At 39.8% G+C, this 24,955-nt stretch overlaps 3 protein-coding genes and 1 long non-coding RNA gene across 10 annotated transcripts in view; 2 read left to right on the top strand and 2 right to left on the bottom strand.

Moving 5' to 3' along the window:
* LOC119731194 (protein NDNF-like) overlaps positions 1-3,300 on the top strand; it is a 50,366-nt gene extending 47,066 nt beyond the window's left edge. For all 6 annotated transcript variants that reach the window (XM_038204262.1, XM_038204263.1, XM_038204265.1 and 3 more), the window contains one exon: positions 358-3,300. In XM_038204262.1, the coding sequence (XP_038060190.1) occupies positions 358-1,736 (1,379 nt within the window). In that variant the 3' untranslated portion in view covers positions 1,737-3,300. The remainder of the gene's footprint in view (positions 1-357) is intronic.
* A 3,569-nt stretch (positions 3,301-6,869) lies between these two features.
* Positions 6,870-13,361, top strand: LOC119731278 (nucleoside diphosphate kinase homolog 5-like). The gene is made up of 5 exons (XM_038204412.1): positions 6,870-7,138; positions 7,969-8,174; positions 10,275-10,375; positions 10,767-10,885; positions 12,093-13,361. Exons 1-5 carry the CDS (start codon positions 7,004-7,006, stop codon positions 12,174-12,176), a joined length of 645 nt encoding a protein of 214 aa, XP_038060340.1. The 5' UTR covers positions 6,870-7,003; the 3' UTR covers positions 12,177-13,361.
* A 530-nt stretch (positions 13,362-13,891) lies between these two features.
* Positions 13,892-16,104, bottom strand: LOC119731480. Its single transcript, XR_005271452.1, has 2 exons — positions 14,191-16,104; positions 13,892-14,054 (listed from the first exon to the last, which is right to left on the bottom strand). It is a non-coding gene; the product is annotated as an uncharacterized LOC119731480 (long non-coding RNA).
* Positions 16,105-16,278: 174 nt separating this feature from the next.
* On the bottom strand, positions 16,279-24,955 carry LOC119731482 (visual pigment-like receptor peropsin). Of its 2 annotated transcripts, none has more exons than XM_038204667.1 (6): positions 24,588-24,706; positions 23,912-24,036; positions 21,652-21,762; positions 18,505-18,681; positions 17,432-17,724; positions 16,279-16,775 (listed from the first exon to the last, which is right to left on the bottom strand). In XM_038204667.1, exons 1-6 carry the CDS (start codon positions 24,692-24,694, stop codon positions 16,545-16,547), a joined length of 1,044 nt encoding a protein of 347 aa, XP_038060595.1. In that variant the 5' UTR covers positions 24,695-24,706; the 3' UTR covers positions 16,279-16,544. The 2 variants fall into 2 exon arrangements, with proteins under 2 accessions (XP_038060595.1, XP_038060596.1); XM_038204668.1 differs by lacking the exon at positions 24,588-24,706 and adding an exon at positions 24,712-24,955 and having other exon boundaries at positions 16,280-16,775.

A 24,955-nucleotide genomic window follows, 5' to 3' on the forward strand; every position in this document is an offset into this window, starting at 1 on the left:
ACGTGCGAACGTCTCTAGTCAAACGCTGGTCAAAATGTCATCGCAAAACTTCTGGATCCTGGCTCTCTGCTAGCGTTATGAATCCGCGCGGCTATTGGTTACCAGCGAAGCAACCAACCCCAGTAGGCTGGTTCCAAATAGTCGACTAGCGTAGTCAACCACCGTCGACTAGACAGAGTTCGGGCAAACGTTAGTTAACCATTGGTTAACTATAGTCCTTGCGCGAACTTGGCCCCAGTTTGAAACATCCGTGAAAAGGGTATAGCCTGAAGTTAGCACCACGCCTCCCTTTTGAAAGATGTGTGAGGTTCTGTCACTTAACCACTTAACTTAATCTCTCTCTTCTCATCTCCACAGGTGACGACCAGTTAAGTGAACAGCGCCCTCGCCGTCACCCGAACCCAAAGCAGGGCACGGTGGTCAAGACGTACGTGGGGTATGACGTCAGCACCTACGTCACCTACAACTCCCCAGCAGGCATCTACACGCTGGAGATTAAGAGTCCGGAGAAGAGCACCAGCGTCCAGATTTATGCAACCACCACGCCGGATTCGGATCACCTGTACCCGGAGCTGCCGACTGATCCCCGACTCGACATCACCTCGTTCAGAAAGAACAAAGTGTCACTAGCCTGGAAGCCCAGCCCATCCGATGTTATCTACCGAGAGCCCATCGTGTACTGCGTGGCGATCAATTCCAGGCAGAACTACCACACCTGGTGCAGCGTGCAGTCGTGTCTGTACGGAGACCAGCCGCCCGCACAGCCGGAACACACCGGGTTTGGGTTCGAGCATGAGCGGGCGGAGAGGCGCCAGCACCGGCGAGATAAAACTGCGGACAAGGAGGGAAGAGCACGTGACAGAGAAGGAGGAGAAGAAGAGGATATCATTGTGGAGTGTGTGGGGAAGAAAACACTGCACACCTTCACCAACCTGGAGCCAGCAAAGCGATACTACTTCGACCTCTTCGCTGTGGATGAGACCAACAATAGGAGTGTGGCTTACATTGGTACCTCCATCATCACACGGCCAGGACCTGAGATCAGAAAACATATCGTCCTCAAGGATGGAAAGCTCCGTACGTCCTCGGTCCGTAAGTCCTCCCCAGTCAAGACCTTCGACTTCAGCGTGGGTGAAACGGTGAAAGATGTGATGGTGACTGTGCAGCCCTGCATCGAGTCCGTTCAGGCAGAGGTGTGGCGAGACGGTACCAAGATACGGAGCTCCAACATCCGTAACCTCAAGGACTTCTGGATTCGTGACATCTCGGGTGACATCGAGATCAAGGTCAAGAGCCTTCGTAGAGGGTCCACGCATTTCAGAATCTTCGCCACCACGCGGCCCAACAAGTACCCATTCCCCCGGCTGCCTGACGATAAGCGAATCAAAGTCTTTGAGAATCTCCGGCAGTGTGACTCGGTCACGTTGGCGTGGCTTAGCACCAAAGAGGTGTCGCAGTACTGCCTGTACAAGCGGGTAGACAAACAGGCCAAGAGGCCCACGAAAAGATCCCGAGGTCGCAACAGGCAGTGTCTGGAGCCTGACATGAGAAAGAGAACTGAAAAAGTCATCTGTAGATCCATCAGTGGGACAGATGTCGACAGGGATGTTCTCATGGAGGAAGTTAGTGGGTTGTCGCCCGATACGACGTACATCTTCGATGTTTACGTAAGCAGCTTTGGTAAGCAAACGTTGGCGTATAGGAGTGCTACAGTCACAACGAAGAAAATCTGCTGATTCGAGATATAAACTTAGCTCTGTGGAGACTTTAATTCACTGTAACGTTGCCGTACGACCGACGAGGCGCCCTCTACAAGAACGCCCTCTGTTGAGTACTTACCACATGAACGACGACATATCGTGATATGGAGAACCAAGTGGCAAGACAATATTATACAATTATACCAGGACGTAAGCGATAGACTTAAACGTTTGTGATCCATAAGGCTGCGATTGCAAACCGCGACTGGTGCTAAATCCATTCACACGAGGGCGCTGTGATGTTTCATAGACAGGTCGGCTTTAAAGAGTGCCACTTTTTCCTAAGTGACGTTGACAAGGCGAACATTGGCTGCGTTCGGATGCTCCATTTTTTTAGCGCTTGTACGAAAAGGACAGTATACGGTTGTGTAAATCAAAAGACTGATAACCGTAACTTCAGTGCTAATGGCAAACCTGGTATTCTTGCTTTGTACTATATACTTTGTTTTGGAGAGGGAAGGCATTTATTTCGACCATTGTAATTTATATGTACATGTATATTGAACCGTGAGAAGGAACGGCGGCCGAGGATTGGTCTTGATTCGGTGTATATAATCGTTTGATGCAAAGGACTTGTCAAGAGCCGATTATATCGGCTGAAACCAGACTGGGTTTGCCCAAAGGCAATGCCCAGGCACGCTAGTACACTGCCTAATGTAAAAGTAATCACAGTTATGTATAAACTATTTACGAGATTACTCAATACGTTTCTCTATCTTGCTATTACATGTATACAGACTTTGATGCGCATCTTTTATAATAAACTGGAAACGCTCGCAGGTGTGGCGTGCGGACCTGTGCCATGTGCATGTATATAATGGCCTTATAGAAAATAAATCTTCGCTTTTGTGGTAAACCAGAGCATTAAGGCTACTCAAAAACATACGGCAAAGCTTTTCGACACTACTTTTTGCTCATGATCTAGTATCGAAGCACATGTTAGGTTTTTTACCTTTTTGATTTTTTTTTCTTCAAAATTACATTGGCTTATTTCAAAACATTGTGCTCATGGCTCTTCCTGCTTCGAATGTGTCTGCTGCCACCTGCAGACAAAACCCTTCCAGTTTCGCACCTGCGCACAAGCGGCAAAGCAGGCTGGTGACTGACGCAGGAGTGCTATTTATTTACTGTAACGAAGTCAAGGGAATGACCGATATTGCTTGTGCTCCTGAATAATGCTCATTATTATTTTGTAAGCTCATTATTATTTTTGTAAGCTACTCGACTTACTATGGCAAAATGGTGGGTTTTTTTTCTAAGTTTATTTTTGTGTACATATTCATCACCAAATTTCGCGCATAAAAGGTTACTTATGAATTACATGTACATGTAACACGTTAAATTTACCAATTTACAAACAATATTTAACTTTGCGTACAAGTAATGTCACTCATCATCATTTCTGTACGGATCAGTATAACCGTATTTTAAGCTTCCCAAGCGCTAGGTTTTTTTTTTTTGCATTATGCATTGTTTTTTAAACTTACTTTGAAACGACTTATAATGTACCCTCTGTTCAATACAGGGTGAGTCACAAAAACGAAACCCAAATGTCGGGACCATTGTTTAAGTGAAGTTCTGCATGTAGCACTTTCAAAATGTAGGATATGAAAGCCCAATTCATAAGCTTTCTTTTAGTACAAGAATCATTCAAATCACTCATGGACTTTTCAAGTTGCGGAGTTTTAAACACAACCACCGTTTTAAAGTTCTGTCCTCGGATCACAAAAAAAGGTGTGCATTCTTTCGGCAAAACGAAAACAATTCACACACATCTCTATGTATACGTTTTGCTGAAAGAACACTTACCTTATTGTGATTCGTGGACAGAACTTTAAAACGGTTCTTTCAGCAAATCGGAAACAATTCACACACATCCTTATGTGCTTTTTTTCGTTAAATTGCTGAAAGAACACTGAACTTTTTGTGATCCGTGGACAGAGCCTTTAAAACTTGCAAAGTACATAAGTGATTTTAATGATTCTTGTACTAAAAGAAAGCTTATGAATTGGGCTTTCATATCCTAGATTTTGAAAGTGCTACCTGCAGAACGTCACTAAAACAATGGTCCCGACATTTGGGTTTCTTTTTTTTACTCGCCCTGTATGGTCGTAATTTTGTGAAACTGTACAGAAAAAGCACGTCTCTCACATTTTCAGCACAAAATATTGTGCTTTATTACAATTTAAACTGTACGTTTATAATTATATATATTTTGTATCTTATGTTGTGTACAAATGTATTTGCATTTTCTTTAATTTTTAAAACATTTCGGTTATTTCATTTTTTTAAAAATTAATTGTTGTGAGGCCTACGATTTTTTTTTGTGGGGGGTAGGATTTGTCTCTTAAAACGAATTTGGGGGATGATGTTTTTTAAGGAATCATATATTAAAAATAATGAAATTTACTCCTTCTTTCCCATTCATATTACAACACTAACAATTATGTACCCCAATCTTGATTGGTTCCTCTTTTTATTCATAGCATTTATTGTTCTTTTTCCCCTCTCACATAATCACCTTGCGTTCAATGTATAAAGTGTGCAAAAAAATGTTAAGATGAACTTATTTTAAAATGTGTATAGCTGTTTGAAAAACACGACTTAAGTATCAGAACGTTTTTATGACTGTATTTATTCCTTCTGATTGTTGCACTCTATCGGGACCGGGGTTATTGGGGTCTGATTAGGACCGGGGGCATTTTTTTTTCCACATAAGGTCCGACAATATGAAATGAGGGCGCGCTCTCTCTCTGCGTTATGCATGTTCATGATGTCCGTGGCTTTAGGGGTGCACACCAGTAAATAGGCCTAAATCCATCCGCCCAGCTTATGAATAAAAGTTATACCCTTAATATTCTATATTAGAGAGTTATGAGAGCCACAAAATTGGGGTATTAAAGAGATGTGGCAATGAACCTCTGGTCCGGACTTGGGGCTTCCAATTATGAGCATTTTGGATGTAATCGCGCTCGTAAGTGGCGCTATTTTGCCATGTTATGGAGGGATCGTTTTTCAAAAGGCTACTCTTCCGCTTTGGGGAAAATAGAGGTCGTTTTCTTTGAGTGAGAATATCTCGAAAAGTTGATGGTTAACCCCCAAAAAATGAAAAGAAAATGAAAGACGACCAGCGACGGCGGAACGGTAAACTTGAGGGAAGGGGGCATCACTAAAAAGGGGCACTTGCAAATCCGTGCTGAAAATCGACACGTTTTGTTTTCACCGGACATGTAAACTTGGCCTCCGTAAAATCAAATATAAATGTGGTGTGTATATACACATGTATATGGGTGCGTTTGTTTATGGTGTAAATCGAGGACACACGTGCAACATCATCGGTGAATCGAGGACAGGAACCAAATCGAGAACGACCTCGATTAGAAAACGTGTACAAAATCAATGAGAGCTGTTGTGAAAAAGTCTCGAAAAGTTGATGGTTTACCCATCAAACAGTACAAACAAAGAAAAAGGAAAGAGAAACAAAGAAAATCCTCTATTTACACCATAAACAAACGTGCTAGTGGGTGTGTGTGTTGTGCGGGGGGGGGGGGGGGGGGGGGGCTGGAACCATCTTACTAAATAGGGGGCGCTCTTCAAAACCGGCCAATAGATATGCAAAGTACGCATAATGTCCCCATTTTCAGGGCGCATTGTGAGGGTTTTGGCGCTTGGTTTTCATATTCTTCGGTCATATCAGAACTCTCTATACCATTTTGGGGAAATGGTTACTGAAAACAAATTTTCCGAATTCTTACTGCTAGTTTTGTTTTCATCTCGGGAGCACATATATCCGCAAGAGGGGCACAACAGGGGTGGGGGCACTTATCAGGTGATCCGAGTTCGATTCCTCTTATTTTACCTTTTAAATAACTGAAGTGAGGAAGGAACATTACTCTCAAGACGTAAAGCCTATCTTGGGTTTGTGTTGTGGAGAACAAGGCATTAGATATGCATGTAAGTGGAGCAATCAGAAGATGGGAAACGGATGTCGTTTGGGGGAGGGGCACATTGTATGCCGTACTAAAATTACAATATGCATGGGCCGAAAATTTGCCAGGATTGGTGGTGTGCTGATTATGATCATTTGGTTAAGCCGGGTTAACACAAGAGGGCGCTTTACTGCATCTTTGCCCGTTTTGGGTAAAAAAAAAAGTTGTATTGACAATTTTCCCACTTTTTTCGTTCAAATTCCCTCAATAAGGCATTCCTGAGGTCAATGTCCTTCCAAAAGTCAAGCATTTTTGGGCTTCGAAAGTCACCACAAGAGGGCGCAAGAACGTTCAAAATGTACCCCGAAACCAATCAGTGAAGAAAAGGTGAAAATTCAAAGCAGCTTTTTGCGGGAAGAGTGCTGGTGGCCGTTTAAAAAGAAAACATGGTTTTGAGCAACAAAAATGCATATTTTTTGTTGCTCCAAACAAACTTTTTGTTGGGGGGGGGGCTCGTACCATATTTTCAATTGGGAGCACTGATAAAATCATACAATAAGGCACACTTTATTAACTAAAAGTGTACAAAAACACCCTTCTCACGACTATTTAGGGGAAGACCGTTCGCATGTATGTCACATTCTTGGTGGGGGAGGGGGGTAGACAAAAAAAATTGGGGCGGGGGGAGCCCCCTAGACCCCCCCCCCCCCCCCCCCCCATTGAACCGCCACTGTGCCCCCCCCCCCCCCCTCCCCCCGCCGGCTCTGATAGGGTTATTAATAGAAAACCTTTAACAAAACAATTTGTTTAGGCCTTTCGGAGTTTTTCTTCAATTCTGAAAATGAAAAGGAGTTTCGGCCACTGGCCCTGAAAATGATGGTTGATTGATTACGGTTTCCCCAGACTGTGCACAGGCGGAATATTTTCTCGTGCGCCCTCTTGCGCACGAAATTAAAAAAATATATTGAATGTCCCTGTAGGGGCTCCGTACCGTACCATACGCCCCGTATCAAAATAACGAATTATTACTCGATTATTAGGATTATTATGGGTTGAGAACATTCAAGGAATTTAGAGGGCGCTATGTAGGTTTAATGGTCGTCACAGCAGGCGATAGAGGGCGCTGTTTGAAATCGACGTGGCTGCAGACTCCCCGAACCGTACCTTGCATGCCAATTGTACGCGCGAGAGGCATGACCCGAACCAGACTGTTGTGGCCACATAGCAACAACAAACTCTCATCTTGACTGAGAACTGAGTATTTTTGAGTTTTTAGTGCTATTTTTTGTGTAGCACTCATACCGAAGCAGCGATATGCCCGAATCAGAAGTGATGGAGCCCCCCCAGATTTTTGTGGAGCGGACACTGGCCCTCATCAAGCCAGAAGCGGTAGACAGAGCCGAAGAAATCGAAGAAATTATTCTCCAGTCTGGCTTCACCATTTTGCAGGTAGGCTAGGCTAGGCATCATGTACGACTACGAGGTAGCCTGACAAAAATGCCTTCACTTCTTCAGCTTTACTCAGGATTTAAGTTTTCTGACTTGATTTATCTAAATAAGACTTCATGAACTAAACTGCGTTTTATCACTCAAAATTGTGGACATTTTTTTTGCAACCTGACGCCACTTCTGCGATTGTGTACAAAGTCTACAGTAGGCCCTACAGGCCCTGGCTATCAACTAAAATCAAGAACATTTTTATTTCCAAACAAAATTGGAAATGTTTTTTCACAGTCCCAATTTCTTGTCTTATCATCATTTTTGCAATAAACGACCTTCATTGAGTTGAAAATGAAGAAAAAAAGTGGCGTCCGGTTGCAACATTTTTCCAAAATTGTAACTGTAGAATTCAGAATCAGTTTGACATGTAAATTTTGAGCTAGGCTTAACAAGTTACACAGAGTTTTCATCCGGTCTCAGTGCAGTGCCCCCCCCCCCCCATGGGCCCCCCATGCCCCCCCCCCAGTCCTCCATCCCTTCTGTGCCCATTTCTCCTTCCTCACCCCCTTTTACAAAATGTGACGGAAAGAATGTAGTATCCAGAAGCCACTTCTTTGGTTGCGTACAAAGTATTTTCTGACTGGCCTTCATTGAGAATGAGATAATAAATATTATGAAACAAGTGGCGTCAGGATGCAGCATTCGTTCCAATGTGACTTCAGCCTGTCATTGTTTTGTAACTAAAAGGTGCGTAATTTGAAATCTTTTGCGACAAAAAGTAAAAACGTTCCTTTGTCCAAACTCCAACTGGGTTTGTACACTTGTTACTAATTTCACAGAAGCGACGTGTGCATCTGACTCCAGAGCAGACCAGTGATTTCTACGCTGAGCATTACGGCAAGATGTTCTTCCCCTCGCTGGTGGCCTACATGAGCAGTGGGCCCATCGTGGCCATGGTTCTCGCCAGGGATAACGCCATTGCCTGTTGGCGGGAGCTGTGCGGACCGACCAATACCAACAAGGCGCGCGAGACACACCCAGACAGGTTGGTAATGGTATCAAAGATGGACATCTAATTATAATTGGGCACTTTCACGTTTTGTAATGTTTGCAACGGCAGTGGCATAGCACGGTCATTTTTATGGGGGGGTATATCTTTTTTCAAAAGGGCTCTTGCACATCCGTGCTGAAATGTAGACACTTTTTTCCCCCGGACACTTGGCCTCCGTGAAATCAAATAGTGTGGGGGTTGGGGGTGGGGGGAGGGGGGTGGGGGCAACTTGCACATCCGTGCTGAAATGTAGACACTTTTTTCCCCGGACACTTGGCCTCCGTAAAATCAAATAGGGTGGGGGGGGGGGGGGGGGCGCCTGTACCATCTGTCAATGGGGGCGCTGTTCAAAACTGATGATTACGCACACTAACGGACGCTGGCTACGCCTATGAACGGAGTGTTCTTTTCAAATTCTTAAGTTCATCCATCATCTAGTAATGGTCAAAGAGATTACAGACTAGGAGTTTGGGATCATTTCTCTGACTCCATAGTTATAGACATCATGGTTAATTGGCTCTGTCATTGATATTGCACTTCATTTCATAGTTCTGGATTGCCCTTTTAAACAAACGCCTTAGTCGGGACTAAATCGTGCTATTGAGTCCAGTCACAAGTCAATCACAAGTCAATCACAAGTCCATCAAGAGTCCATCACAAATCAATCACAAGTCAATCACAAGTCAATCACAAGTCCATCACAAGTCAATCACAAGTCAATTACAAGTCAATCATAAGCCAATCACAAGCCAATCACAAGTCCATCACAAGTCAATCACAAGTCAATTACAAGTCAATCACAAGCCAATCACAAGCCAATCACAAGTCCATTATTAATCAATCACAAGTCAATCACAAGTCAATCACAAGTCAATTTCAAGCCAATCACAAGCCAATCACAAGCCAATCACAAGTCCATCACGAATCAATCACGAGCCAATCACAAGCCAATCACAAGTCCATCATGAGTCCATCACGAATCAATCACAAGTCAATCATAAGTCCATCACAAGTCAATCACAAGTCAATTTCAAGCCAATCACAAGTCAATCACAAGTCAATCACGAATCAATCACATGTCAATCACTAGTCAATTTCAAGCCAATCACAAGCCAATCACAAGTCCATCACGAGTCCATCACGAATCAATCACAAGTCAATCATAAGTCCATCACAAGTCAATCACAAGTCAATTTCAAGCCAATCACAAGTCCATCACGAGTCCATCACGAATCAATCACAAGTCAATCACAAGTCAATCACAAGCCAATCACAAGTCAATCACAAACCAATCACAAACCAATCACGAACCAATCACAAGTCAAGCACAAGTCAATCACAACTCAATCACAATCCAATCACAATCCAATCACAATCCAATCACAAGTCAATCACAAATCAGTTTGAAAAAAAAAAGGATAACACAGATTTTGCAATGTCCGATTTTGCCCATCACTTAAAAGTCTCGAGTGTTGAAAAGTCTGCCCCAAAATTTAAGTGACGCCTCATAATGGAATTCTCTGAGATGTTTATTGGATGAAAAATGGGTACAGCTTGCCTGATTTGCAAACTGTTATGATGTCAGGAAAATTCTGTGGTGAAATACTCTAAAATGGGCGATCGTGTATCTACGGGCCTGGTTCCTATCAGGGAACAAAATCCACTTTTAAATTATTTGACCTACCAAACTAGTTGGCGACATTATGAACATACAGGTATGTCATAGATAAAGGGCAGGGTTTTGAATTCTCTAGGAAAATTTGGGGTTAAAATGACGATGACAACGACAAAATGCAACACGAAAATAAAGATGGCGATCACCGCGTGATGTACGTGTGCACGCAAATTGCGCTACACGGCACCAACCAGCCCGTTAACCGCATAGGAAAATTGTAATCCTACCCCAAGAAACTGTTCAAAAATTACCAATAAGATGTCATTACATTTAGAGAAGTCTGCTTTAGGTGGACAATGTCATTTTTTAGGAATAAAAAAAATTCTTGATTCTAATTTGCTCGAAACAAAACAGGGGCCCTACACTACACGATCGCCCTAAAATGCTGGTTTAATTTGCCCTGGTTGATCTTGTTACAGTATCCGAGCTCTCTATGGCACCGATGACCAGAAGAATGCCGTGCACGGCAGCGATAGTCAGTACAGCGCAGAGAGAGAAATCAGATTCATGTTTACAGACAGTAAGTCCAGATACCAGACTTTGAAAGTGTGTCCCAACTAACCACATTGGTGCCATGCAAGTGATGCTCATGAAAATTCTCATGGTTGAAGGCAATTATACAACATTTGTGATGCGATCAAGCTAAACGAGTAGTTTGTCAGGAACTTTCATTTGGAGATTCGGGTCAAAATCGGGCCACTTCATCACATCACTTCATCACAACTCTTGGTGTTCCATAATTTTTGAGCTAAAGATGGTACCAGCATGCGGTTTTCACAGCAGTACTGCTGAGATTGTGCTCTTTTCAAATCTGTTAAAAAAACAGAAACAATTGACCAGGGTCGACAAATGACTCATTTAGCTTGATCGCATCACATATGTGTGATCGAGTGTCATCTCTTTCATTTGAGGTATTGTTGAGCCGATCCCCGCTGGGCAAGCAGCCAAGGATTACCTGACCAAAGTCGTCAATCCGACGCTGCTGAGAGGCCTAACGGAACTCTGCAAACAGAAGCCTGAAGACCCAGTGGTAAGAGCCTTAACAATCTGACAACCCTTTCACATGACAGAGTCTTAAAGTCGTTGCCCCATGCTCGTCAATATTCAGCTTGTGCTGGTCCCAGAGGGCCAGCCTAGTGTCCTCTCTGTACCTTACTGACGGACTGACTGACTGACTGACACTTGTGAACCGAGCAGTGCTGTTGTATAGGATTACCCAACAATGCCAATGAATGGGTTAAATCCGGTCTGTTGTGTTTGACCAGCTGCATGAAAAGACTTCCAGTGAATAGCCATTCTGAATCAATTGAATAAAATTGTATGTACTCTGGGCAGGGCGTCAATAGCTTTTCAAAATTGGGGGGGGGGGGGTAGGGACATACCTTGATCAGAACTAATGGGAGTGCGAAGCACGAAGCGGGCACCCAAAAAATTGATTCTAGATGCTGTGTGGTGCGATCCGAGGCAAATTCTGACCACTAATAAGCAATATTTTCGTAGCAATAGATTCATTGGGAGGGGGGGGGGGGGACATTTGATATTGTATCCCCAATCCTTCAAAAAGTGGATTGACGCCCATGACTCTAGGGTCAGCATAATACAAGCCGATCCTTGTCTTGTTGACAGAACACATCACCACTATGCAGTATGACAGGAGTTCAATTTAAAGGGAAAATGCAACATTTGCAAACATCGAAAAATAAAACTACCAAGTTTTTACGAAATACCTCACTAGGATGTTGGTAAATGACAGTCTAAAGCATCCTGTAAAATCAGGGCATCTGGTGTGAAGTCATTTTCAAGAAAATGGTATTTTTGTCTACATTTCCAACGGTGGTCAGCCGACCACCGTTGGAAAAACCTAACTATTTTTCAACTACTGCTCCAAATTTACCATTTTTTTTTTCAGTCCAAATTTTGTTTGTTATTGGTTACATGTTCATGAACGGGTGCAGGCCAGCTAGACTGGTTCCCTTATCATACAATTTTCCAGCATCTATAAATTAAGCCATTTCATCTTTAGTGGAGTCAGGGATCCAGACTACTTGAACAGTTTTGTTCTATATTGATTTTTCCAGCATTTTCCAACACAAAACTTCAAACATGTCAATGTATCAATTTATGATCTATTATACTAACCCCCACAATAGTTCATTTCTGAAAATTATAGCAAAAGCCAATGATGTACATTCCCTTTAAGTTTCATCTTTGTATGAAATCATATTTTTCTTGACCAGACGTGGCTTGCTGATTGGCTGATTAGTAACAACCCAAATAAGCCTCGGATTCAGGAGAGGTACCAAGTGGTGGAGCCCATGTGAACGCACTCCAGGATCTTGTAAGACACTCCAAGAAACACCACGAAACGTTTTAGTTAATAGTTCAATCAGTAAATTGAGGTAGAAAAAGGCATGCGGATTTCATCGTTCATGTACTTCCGATAAAAAGCATTTTGCTTTGACTCATGTTAAGCCTTATTTTTTTTCCAAGACCAAGTTAACTAAAAATTTATTGGGAATAAGATTTCTAGAATTCTTGGTTTTTTTTTTAATTTGATTTGTTGCACGCGCCACAAGAATTCACATTGCTTATTGAAATGTAAATCGTATAAGTATCTATTTTTTTTTTTAAAGTTTATGCGTTTTAAACCATATTTATGTTAGATTCTTTGAAGTTATGTGTTTGTAACAAGACTTTTTATGTATATGTACAGTTACTGAAAGGTTTGCGTTCTGACAACAGAAACAAATTTATATATCTGTGATAAAAAAAAAAAAGTTATTTCATTAAAAATTATTTCACGCCGTTCTCAAGGTTAATACATATCAAGTTCGGTAAAGGAAACTTTTTTGAAAGAAGTACTTCATGTTTCAGATAAAATCTAAATACTTGGAAATTGATAATACACTGTCAAAGGGGTATGTTCCAAAAAGTTTTTTTTAAGGCCATCTTGTCGAGAGCATAGCCGCATTTGAATGGACCTTGTATGTTCATTTTTTAGGCCTCAAAATGGGGGGGGGGGGCAATAAAGTCATGTTGTGGACATTGTTCTTAACATGTAATATTAATTTTTTTTTTTCCAGAAAATTTGTATTGATGGTAACCTTACAAATTGAGTATAATTCACTGTTTGCACGCTTCCGCCATCAGCATGCAGAACCTCGATTGGGCGACTTTACACAATATAGCCAACAGTGATTCCAGTGTCGGGTTCAATTTATACATGGGAATCACTATTAAAAGCGGCTATTTTTATTGTGTAAAGTTGCCAGATCGAGGCTCTGCATGCTGATGGCGGAGCGTGAAAAGAGCGAACTATCTTAAATTGATTTCAGAAGGAAAATTTTTGGGGTTGGTTTTGCAAATGGAGAAAGGGTTCCTTTTGTGCTGTTTCAGAGATAATAATTAAAAGTCATGATTATCTGTAACACTTCTTGTTTGTAAATATTGAAGTCTGTTTGTTTAATGGTCAATAAATGCTGTTCAAAGCACTGTTTTGAAGGAAAGGTTTTTGTCACGATTGTATTCATTAATGTGTTTTTTTTTAAGGTTAGGCCAAACTAAAAAAAAAAAGGAACATGTTAAGCGTCCCCGCCCGCTTCCTTTTTGGAGGCCGCTTCCTTTTTGGAGGCCGCCTCCTTTAAAAAAAATACTGACAAAGTGATAAAAAAAAATTGCCCAAATCTTCTAAATATTGGGTGTTTGAATGTTGAATTTCATCAAAATTGGGAAAAAGGAGATTTTTCTATGAAATTAAAAAATATAAGGTGCTAACCTTGCATCTTCATCAAAATTGGGGAAACAATGACTTTTTCTGCAAATTTTCAAATTACATGTACATATATAAGGGGTTTACCTTGCATTTTCATCAAAATGGGAAAATGTGACCTTTTTTTGGAAAGTTCAAATTGTAAGGGGTTAACCTTGCATTTTCATCCATATTGGTAAAAATTTGACTTTTCTGGAAAGTTTAAAATTGTAAGGGGCTAACCTTGCATTTTCATCAAATTTGGGCAAAATTTGTTGTTTAAGTTTTGAAGTTTGAAATCGTAAGGGTAAAACCTTGCATTTCCATCGAAATTGGGCAAATTGGTCTTTTCTGGGAAGCTTAAATGTGTAAGGGGTTAACCTTGCATTTTCATCAAAATTTGGCAAGATTTGTCTTTTCTGAACAGTTTTATATTGTAAAAGGGGTTAACCTTGCATTTTCATCAAAACTGGCCACGGGCAAAAAAATTGACTTTTCTTTAAAATTGTAAGGGGGTAACTTGCATTTTCATCAAACCTGGGCAAAAGTTGACTTTTTTGGAAAATTTCAAATTGTAAGGGGTTAACTTGCATTTTCATAAAAAGTTGGCAAACTTTGACTTTTCTTGAATATTTAAAATTGTAATGGGTTAACCTTGCATTTTCATCAAAATTAGGAAAAATGTGACTTGTTGGGAAACTTTGAAATGGTAAGGGGTCAACCATGCATTGTGAACAAATTTAGGCAAAATGTGACTTTTCTTGGAAGTTTTCTGCGAAGTCTGAAATTATAAGGGGTTTACCTTGCATCTTTCCAGAAAAGATGGAGCAATATTATCTTTCAAAAAGTTTCTGCCAAAATTGAAAAAAATAATAAAATTGAAGGGGTTAACCTTACATTTGTAATTAAATTGGTCAAAAGTTTCCTTTTCTGCAAAACTACTCAGAAATACATGTAAATTATGCAAGATGAGCGTGTTTTAACATTCACAAACCCAATACATGTGTACACGTATAATTTTTTATATTTGAGATTTTGGTAAAAGTAATAAATTTTACTTTGTTGACTGATTTCCACCACAAATCGGACGTATTATTTGTTTTGAATGGCACATCTGCCCTGAAAGGTTATAGGAATGTCTTTATTGGGCCTCTTTCTAACAAGTTTGGAAACAATTTCCTCTGTTAAAAAAATCTCAGCCAAAATTGAAAACGAAACTCAAGGGGTTAATAACCTAACATTGAATAATCAAATTTGGGGGGAAAAATAAAAAATAGAATAAACTATCATTTCTTTCTTTTGACATGAATTGCACATCCGTTTTTAGAAACTGCAAGGTGTTTCTGAAACAATTTGGCATTTCTCCAGCATGTTCAGAGCAATTACATTTTTTGATAAATTCTCATAACATATTTTATACAAAGGGTTAACCTGACAATAGGAACATAAAATATCAAAATTTACTGCAAACGATTCAGAAATACATCTCGATTTCAAATAAACATGTTTTCAAATACATTAACCTAATATTTAGAAAAATTGAAAAAGAAAAAGTGCAAGGGGTAAACCCTTCATTTTTCTTCTTTATAATCTTTAACAATTATTTTTGCAATAAACTCAGAATTAACGTCTTATCCAAGTCTAATCATTATTTACGGGTAAATAGAGGTCCAAGTACCTTTCTCAAAGCTCCCGTTGTAGTCTTGATAACAGCCGTCCATTTTCTACCATCCTCATTATTTATACGACGGGTGCACAAGTTTGGCCCAATCATTTTGTTTTATTTTGTTTTCAAGCAGGAAATTGGAGCACAACAGTTATTGGCATATAATACAAGCGTCATAATAATCGGCTGGTTGTAGCCGTATTCTATATAGCTGGGTGTAGTAAACCGCGAACTTTAATTGAAGCTTTTTAGTGCATAACACAGCGTTATAATTTATAGCCCTACATAAAAAGTTATAGTCCAATAAAATTTACATGTGTAGGCTATAAGTGCCAGTCATGACCACTGATCCATTAAGCCCCGCCCAATGGTGCTTCGACCAATCATAGCCGTGATGATTGCATGGAGTAATGTCCAACGTGCGTGCACGCACCATGATGCGCAGCTGGATCATGGAACGTGCGGTGAGGCACTGGCTGACGTGCGCGTGTTGTTTCCGTCGTGCGCAGTGGGCGGGGCTTAATGGCTCAGTATGGTAGTATTATGACACAAGTTTATACAATGGTGAGATGTCGACCTTTCAAAGTATAGACATTGATACACAAACAGTTAACAATTGTTGACTGCTGTGATGTGGGACATGACGTTTTGAACAACCGAGGGGCGAATATTCGCCTCGGGTGCTATGCGCTCCGAGGGTGTTTAAATAAAACGTCATATCACACATCAAAGCAGTCAACAATTGTTTTGTTATACCTCTGTCTTGGATTCTTTGGACTTTGAAAACACGAAAACAAACAGCAGTAAACACAACAATCATGACAATCGAACGTCAACTCACATGCATGTCGCGTACCGTGCTCGAAACAGCTGATCGTCTGCTAGTTCGCTGCTCCCACTCATTGTGTGAAAACATTGTGAAAATAGCGTGGGTACCAACGATACAAGCGTTTCAGTACGTACCGTACGTACAAAGTCATAGCACACTCCCTGTGGGATATCACGTACGTGATATCCCACAGGGAGTGTGCCATGACATTTCATTAACTTAACACGTGATCGATCTAGACCAATGAAAATACAGTATACAAGACAGAGGTATAACAATACTGTTTCACAATAGCTCGAAATTGTGAAAATTTTGAACCTTTATGCAACATCAGTTCTGTAATGCCAACAATTTTGGTAAAAACATTAACTAAAACATATAATCTTGAAATATCGTTGTATGATTGACGTTTACGTAAACTCTAGTGCGAAACGTCTGCCTTGGCACTACTTCTTTTTATCAGCAGCACGTGACTCCTCCCCGTCAAAGCTTCGAAGGCTCTGATTTGTCAGCCCCTGCAGAACGGCGTTTCCTATTGGACAGATCTTGGCCATGAGTGGCGCGGCGGCAACCAATTGGATTGGCACGTTGTCGATATCGTCAGCGGCGGCCCATAGTGCCACTACGCCATACGCTCCCCAGTAGACCACCAGAGACAGCAAAACCAGTACACAAGTCTGAAAAGTGTTAAAAATAAACATTTTAAATGTGTGACTTATTATGAACAAAATCATGATGGTATCGCCAATGTCCGCATACATGTACACTGCAACGCAAAGTATAGATCATTATAAAGGGAATAATGTGTGCCTGGCCGGTCTTAAACACTATGTTTAAGACCGGCTGGAGTCTGGATGCTGATAATGACCCGAGCCGAACTACATTTTCGGTCAAACAGTCAAAACAAGTCAAAGTTTACTTCATGTTTTCTAAACACCCCCTAGCTATGTTGTGGTATATGCCTCTTGCAAATAGTCGTAAACAACTCCTTGTATGGAGATTGCGCGGTTTTATCAATGGATTAAGACCGGCCACGTGACGGGCTCTCCACCAATAGGAATGGGTAAACTGTCTTATAAGTATTTATGAATATTATTTTTTAACTTTATCAGTTTTCCAGTTCAATAAATGTTTGCTTGTTGTGTTTGCTTGTTGTGGTTTTCCGCTAACGTAATTTCACAGATTCCAGAGACTCGGGAGGGACTAGAACCCACGAACTTCTGCTTACTAGTGCAGACGTCTTACCACTCGACCACCGAGCTTATGAAAATACAAAAGCAGTTCTATTCAATATAACGGTTTGCCATAAATAACGAGTATAATTGGAATATACCATTGCTGCTTCTTTCTTGGCGGCAATCTTCTTTGTGTCCTCCGTTCTGCCCACTTCCCGTAGCTTCATCAAGCACCATGTGACCACGCCCATCGGTACCACATAGACCACGCCCATCATGGCGACCAGATAGCTGACGTAGGGGGCGCCATGGGCGGCAAAGTCCAGCATGCACGTGGTCTTTTGCGGCTCGATGGCGTAGCGCCCCCACCCGACGAAAGGCAGGGGAGTTACGGCCCAGAAAACGGCGTTGAGCCAAATGGCAGATGCAACGATCGGATACGCTTTCCCGCCTGGTCAAAAAAGTATTTTTATGTAAAGGAAAAACAGGGATTTTTTTTTCTGTTTCAAAGACCGAGGGTCTCTGCTAAAAATATTCTTTTAATTTAAGGGTGCATGAGATTGAATTTTTCCCAGGAACACTTAATTTGCAACTTTCTATACTCCTTATGAAAACTATTTAACAAAGTGCACTTCTTTAAACATTTAACATTTTCAATTTTTTTCCCGGACAGCTGAGGACGCAGTTGCTAGCTGTGATGTAATTTCAGTAAGACACTGTTCAGTCTAGGGTTTCTGTTCAAATTGTGAACCCAACAAATTTGCTCATTGAAAACATCTGTGAGAAAAGTTTGCGCATTGGCTTACTGCCATGTACTGACACTACAAAGAATCACCAAAGAAAAGAAAATTTACAACAGCAAAATATCCTAAATTCTCGAAACTTTTAGCGCTGAAAAGTTGTAACATTACGGTTTTTGCCTGATATGACATCAATTTGCTCATGAGTATGAAAATTCGCATTAGCATGACAACCAAAAAGCGACAAAATACCTTTGAAAATCGCAAAACGTGAATTGAAAAAAGGGTTAATGGGACACAAAGGAGGATTTTCAATTTTCATTACAGAAAATTATGAGCCCATTAAATAACTTTAAAACCTTCACCAACCCAATGCTAAATGATAGATCATAATAATGTACACCACCTTGTTTATAACAAACCGTCATTATACCAAAATAATTTCATTTATGTCACATTAAATGGTCTTTGTGCACAATTGAATATCATACCTCCAGGGTTACCAATAGCTGAATAGTACTTATCCACGGCGACGGACACCAGCGACGTTATGCTGACTGTACCAAACAGCATCCCAGCGGAGGCGTACAGCTGACATCCCTGGTCCCCATACAGCCAGTTTTCCTTAAAGCTTGCCATGGCTGCAAATGGGCACATCAGCCCAATACCTGCATGCAAACAAGATTTTAGAATTTCAGTTTATATACATTTTCCCGGCTATATTTTAAAACATTTTTCATTCAAATTCACTAACTCTCACGTGCAGTTTCGTCCTCGAAAAATTCACACGCTTTTAGCAAAACTAAATTAGTCATTTACCATTTAATGTCAAAGTTTGGTCACCCTCTTTAGTCACTGGGTCGAGAATATTCGTCATTACAGATCGAATTCGTCTAAGCTGTTGCCGAATGGCAGCATTCAAAAATCGAATTTGTCTGATATAAATCAAGTAGACGAATTTGATTTCTGAATAACAAGGTTTGGCGTTGACGAGACGAAATCGAATATTCCCGGACGAAAACGTGTGCTCGTTGTTTGAATTTGCTTGAACTGAATTTGTAATTGTCTGACAAAAGACGAAATTAAACATTGGATGTGCACTACATCGATGTTGACGGACGAATTTAAGTATTACAAAGGTTAAATTCGAATGATAAACGTTTTAAAAAAGCTGGAAAAACCTATTACTCTCTAAATTCCAAAGAGTGAAATTAGGGATAAGACGTTTTAGAGTGAAAAATCACTCTCATTTTCGATTGAAAAAGTCTGAAAAAATGAACCACTTCAGTCGAAGCTCGAGTGAAAACTCGATCTTTACGATTGAAGAATTTCTCTCTAAAACGTCTAGTCCCTAGTTTCCGACTGTGGGAGTGAATCTTCACTCGAATGGAGTGAATTTTCACTCTTTGGAATTTAGAGAGTATCAAACCTAATTACATCTTCTACTGTACTTCTGGAACAGCTTTTGAGGGATGCTTTCTTCATAAAATTAAATCTTCAACAAATATTGTATTATTACAATTTTGTACAGGGCGAGTAAAAACAAAAGGAACCCGAAAACAGAGAAATATATTTCAAATAAAAAAAATGTGTAGCACCAAAATTAATTATGACTGGGCAGCCCATTTATTAAACTACTTGTAAGTGAGAAAATTATGTCAACTGCTCTATACGTTGAAATGTTATCACTCTTTAAAGGGAAGATACAACATTTGCAAACATCTCAAAACGAAATGATCAAACTATCACAAAATACTTTACTGGATTGTTAGGGAATGACAATCTAAAAGCATCCTGTAAAATCGTGGCTCCTGGTTAGCCAACATTTTCAAGAAAAATTGAATTTTTCCAACGCTGGTCGGCCGACCAGCGTTGGAGAAAACTGGCTTTTTTCAAAAACTGCTTGCAAACTCTTTGCTGCAAAAACTGCAAAAACTATTTGCAATTGATTACACACCTGTGAAGGGGTACAAGCCTGCTAGACTGATTCTCTGAACTGACAATTCCCCCAAAGTCTATAAATTCTCCGTTTCATCTTAAGTGGGGTCAGGGAACCAGACTACAAGAAAATGAATGATTTTCTTGGTTTTTCCAGCATCTACAAGCCCAAAACGTGAAACAAGTCATTTTAACAATATTTGCTATAACATACTAATCCTCCAAATCCATTTGTTTCTGAAAATTGAAGCAAAAGCAAATGTTGTACATTCCCTTTAAACGAAGTAACACTTAAATCAGTTTCGTCCCAAAAAAGGACAATTTATTGTGTGTTCTGACATGTTCGGAAAAATTGATACAGAATACCTGTTTCAACAACTGTAGTACACAATATCTTTATTAACAATTTTGCATTGGCTAACAACAGGATTTATAAAATCCACTCATTCTATTTTTAAAGACGGTACTTCAAAAGGACTTTGTTGAATATTTTCAACTTTTAAACTGAGGTTGTATTATATCGCTGGTGATGTTTGAAAACAATTGCATAGCGATCATTCTTGAAATCGAATTTTTGGACGAAACATATTTTAGGGCCATTTCGTTTAAATGGTGATATAATTTGAACGAAGTGAAGAAAACGGCTTTTCATCTAAGTACATGTAATTAATTGTTTTGGGTGCTACAGATTTGTTTTTACATATGAAATATATTTAGTTGGGTTTTGGTTCCGTTTTTTTTTTTATTTACTCACCCTGTATTAGAACGTCTGTTGTGACGTATGTCTGACCGGTCACATGACCGGATCAGATGACCTGCTTGACTAAAGTCAATATGGCGTCAAGATATCATATGTAAATTTAACATCAGGATTAATAATGCATTTTAACTTTTCCTTTTAAAAAAGATCATTCTGACGTTCCAGGAGTTACGACAGAAAGAAATGTATAAGTACCATCTGAATGAAATCATTCATCCACATTCTGGTATTTAGAATACGAATTTTAAATTTGTATGTTTTGTTTTAAGAAGAAAACTAGGCCTATATCTTTACTTTTTTAGGCGTCTGTAACTCTTCTGAAAAGAGGGTTTTCATTGTGTGCACAAGTGAACCAACCCTGCCAAAGGCGAATTATTTTCTGGCAGACAATAAGTCGAATTTCGTAAAGAAATAATTCAATAACTAAAAGTCTGTGTTTTTTTCGATGTCTGATCATGCCTCATTCATAAGTGAATGACTTTTTTACTGCTAGGAATACAGCAGTTGAATTTTTTTTTTCCAGGTGAAACTCGAAAACAGCACGGGAACAATACGTTACATACGTAGTGTGGACATCCCTTTGATTTCGTGTAAGTTAAGGAAAACCTGTGAAAAACTCACTTTACTCACACTGTGAAAACTCTTTCAACCCATACTTTTTCTTATGATTCCCTTTGGTGTTTCTCTTCATTTTGCCACGGACGAACCTAACCTCCAGAGAGGGGGAAACATTACGTGGACGTGGGCAAGTCCACACAACGTCGCTGCTACCTGGTTTATGTGGACATCTTTTGTCCACACAGTGAATGTAATGCTTCTACTGTCATTTTTAACCTCGTAAATCTGTTAAGCCCTTTAGCCTTTCTTCCCGCGAGACGTAACACTATCTCATCGGACCTTGAGTCATCTTCATACATAAATTTGAATGTTGCCGTCTTACCCAAATCGCCGATGCAGAGCGAGATAGCGAGTACAGACTGGGGCCGGCGCAAGGATGTGTTAGTCAGGAATACGACGAGAAGCATCCCGTTGAAAAGAATTCCAAGAATACCTAGGTAATGAAAGAATTTTTTGTGGATAAATTATGAAAAATGAGGAATTGATATATTATTTCGCGCCCTGGTGTGTTCAGAGATACAGGAACAAATTAAACGTGGACATAATGTATGGACAGTTAGAAATCTTATCAGTCATTATAAACAACGATGTTTGAAACATAATTTGCTTTCTTTTGAGATGTACTAGGTTGAGTAAAAAAAAACACCCAAATGTTGGGACTATTGCTTTAGTGAAGTTCTGCATGTAGCACTTACAAAATCATGCAGAACTTCAATAAAACAATAGCCCCGACATTTGGGTTTCGCCTTTTTGACTCACCCTGTACAATAAAGAAAGCCGGTTTGTGTTTTAAATGTATTGAAATCTGAAAGTGAAACATCTTTATACGTCCGTTTTTACCACGTTGGAGTTCATAAATTATTTTACATGAGTACATGTAATGAGCATAATTATAAACCCCACCGTCACAAGTTAAATGCACAATCTTGTTGAATTTGGCATAGTTATACGTGCATCCAAAAGTTTGAAAAAAATATAAACGAAAATAGGAGCAACTTTTCCTGAATCTTAGTTGGTTTCAGTAAACTGAACCCTCCCCCCCCCCCGCCAAAAACACCCTTTGTGATATAGTCATCAGATAAACAGAATCGCCTTTTTGAAAACATTTAACAATTGTCCATGCTTTTCCGGACAACTGAGGGAGCTGTTGCTGTGATGTCATTTCAGGAAGACACTGTTCAGTTGTCTGTTCAAATTGTGAACCCAACATTATTTTGTTCATTGAAAACATTTGCGAGAAATGTTTGCTCATTGGCTTACCGCCATGTCCCGACACAAACACAAATCACAAAAGAAGAGAAAATTTACTACAGCAAAATCTCCAAACTTCTGGCACGTTGGTGCTGAAATAACTGAGGTTTCTGCCTGAAAACAATGTCACCACACTTTTACTCATGAAAAAAAGCAAATTCGCATTAACGTAACATGCAAAAAGACCCTTGAAAATGGCAAAACAAAAATTTCAAGGATTGCATTAAAAAAAAAGTAAATTGCATGACCCATATAAGTAGAAAATACGTAGAACAAGTGCCGAATGGCAGCGATTGTGTGTTTTTTTTTTAAATCTTTTATTTAGACTACCAATTATAAAAGATTTTGTTTTATTCACATAGAGGCCCATATATTATTCATAATGACACAGGTGCAGACACGCACATATTTTTATTGTCTATTTTGTTCGGTCATCAATTTATAAAGCAAAATCTTGCAGGTGATCTCCCATTATTGATAAAATCAAGAAAAACACGGAGATAAATTTAAACAGTTAAAGGACTGCAAGCTGTGCCAAAAAAAATCATGCTATATACTACGTATACATTGTCGACGATTGGCAACGTATTACGTGATTCATAAAATCAAGATATGCATGTTAAAAATCTTGATTTATGCAATGACTCAAGCATAATTTGTTCCTTAGGCCTATATCTAAAATTGTTTCTTTGTTTATTGCTTTGCATTTTCTCACTTGCTCGATTCTCTTGAAGATCTTCAAAAGAAGTTTCAAGAGCTAGAGATCATCATTTGTTTTGATTGATATGTCGTCGCACGTGGCATCAATTTAGAGTCGATGTTATTAATTTTGCCTATAAAAATCATGTGTAACATGGATTTTCTGAAATTGATCTTTAATTTTAGTAGCCTATTGAAGCAAAGTCGCGGGTCTACGTCTACCGTCACAGTTCTACAATAATTAAATAGCGTTTACGACATGTATGTTGTCGTCAGTCTACCAGCATATCCAAGCGGGTTTTCTTTTCATATTTGCCTTCTCTCAGGCCAAAAAAAGAAGAGAGTCAGTGCATTTTGAAAGCTTTGAATAACAAAAAAAGGCTACAGTTTCACACATTATCTAATTTTACAGCCTACTAGTTTCAGCATGTAATATGAATTTAATGCCGGTGTATAATATTTTATAGAATATAGAAACAACGTAAGACGATAAATTTATCTCCATTTAAAATGTCCATATGCAATATCTTCGTCTAAAGCCGTATTCCCCGTATTATCTTCGCTGACAACAATAATTATGACATGTGATTACAATTTCGTCACGGAGGACAAATCCAGCACACTAATCCTACCTTCTGCGGTCAGTACAAGGCCCATGATGTAATATTCGTATGAGCTGAGTGGCATGTTCAGGTTTTCAACCGATGGCGACTCGGACTCCATGATGCGTGTGGTATATGAAGGAGAAAACGGCTGTCTGTATAAAAAAGGTTACAAGGCAAGCTAACCCAGTTTAATAAGTCAAAGCGCACATTGATTCAGAACCTCTGGTCTTCGCAAAGGGCATGGCTAAGCCCATTCAGTGACGTTGGGGAATCTATACGATAGCACTGCCCAGCACGGCTCTCTACAACCAAAGTGACAGTGACGTGAATTATTTCTTATTGTTTTCTTCATGTTTTTAAAATTAAGCAATCGACAATCGTTGACTATAAACATGTTGTGTCGAAAGACAAATGTTGCACTGGAGAATCTCTAAAAAATAATTATCCATCCTTGGACCCCATGTGACTCTAGGGGGCACGCTTTCCCCCTTTCGATTTTCTTATGTATTTCACGAATCCGGAAAAGATGAGTAGACCACATCATCGTCTTCTATCAGTGTACACAAATTAATCGTTGCCTACACAACCCGTATCGAAACATTCAGTTGAATTTCTCTGAAATTGGAGAATATAAGGGGTGAGACAAGTTTAGGTTTTCGTTATTCAACCCATAATCAACATTGCATAATATTAATAGGCCTACCTTGCGTCTATACTGGCGGAGTTAAGAGCAACGAGTTTGTATATCATTGCTACTAAATGAAAATAACACAGCACACCGTCTGGAGAAGTATCTGCAACGTATATCATCAACAAAACTGGCTTACCTGTATACAATGAAACCGGCAACACAGTAATTCCTGATGAAAAATAGCTGTAGCTATGTGACACGGTCTAATCTTGTCCACTGTACGTGTCGCGCACGCACATACGCTTCCCACTATACTAATTTACTATGCACCAGGCATTCGTGAATGTCACACGGGAAATCGCTCAGTTTCAATAGCTAATGTCAAACAGCGACTGCTGCTTTGATTGTTCCATTCAATTGTGAATAACGTGACCCTACAT

Source organism: Patiria miniata, unplaced genomic scaffold, assembly GCF_015706575.1.
Source record: "Patiria miniata isolate m_02_andy unplaced genomic scaffold, ASM1570657v1 HiC_scaffold_23, whole genome shotgun sequence".
Classification (NCBI taxonomy): domain Eukaryota; kingdom Metazoa; phylum Echinodermata; class Asteroidea; order Valvatida; family Asterinidae; genus Patiria; species Patiria miniata.

What these genes read in the sequence shown, in the direction of transcription:
- LOC119731278 (XM_038204412.1), top strand. Translation starts at nt 7,004, where the DNA reads ATGCCCGAATCAGAAGTGATGGAGCCCCCCCAGATTTTTGTGGAGCGG. An exon ending in CAGATTCATGTTTACAGACA is followed by an intron (nt 10,376 to 10,766) that starts GTAAGTCCAGAT and finishes CTTTCATTTGAG; the next exon opens with GTATTGTTGAGCCGATCCCC. An exon ending in AGAAGCCTGAAGACCCAGTG is followed by an intron (nt 10,886 to 12,092) that starts GTAAGAGCCTTA and finishes TTTCTTGACCAG; the next exon opens with ACGTGGCTTGCTGATTGGCT.
- LOC119731482 (XM_038204667.1), bottom strand. Translation starts at nt 24,694, where the DNA reads ATGATATACGTTGCAGATACTTCTCCAGACGGTGTGCTGTGTTATTTT. An exon ending in TCCGCCAGTATAGACGCAAG is followed by an intron (nt 24,037 to 24,587) that starts GTAGGCCTATTA and finishes TTTTTTATACAG; the next exon opens with ACAGCCGTTTTCTCCTTCAT. An exon ending in AGCTATTGGTAACCCTGGAG is followed by an intron (nt 17,725 to 18,504) that starts GTATGATATTCA and finishes TTTTTTGACCAG; the next exon opens with GCGGGAAAGCGTATCCGATC.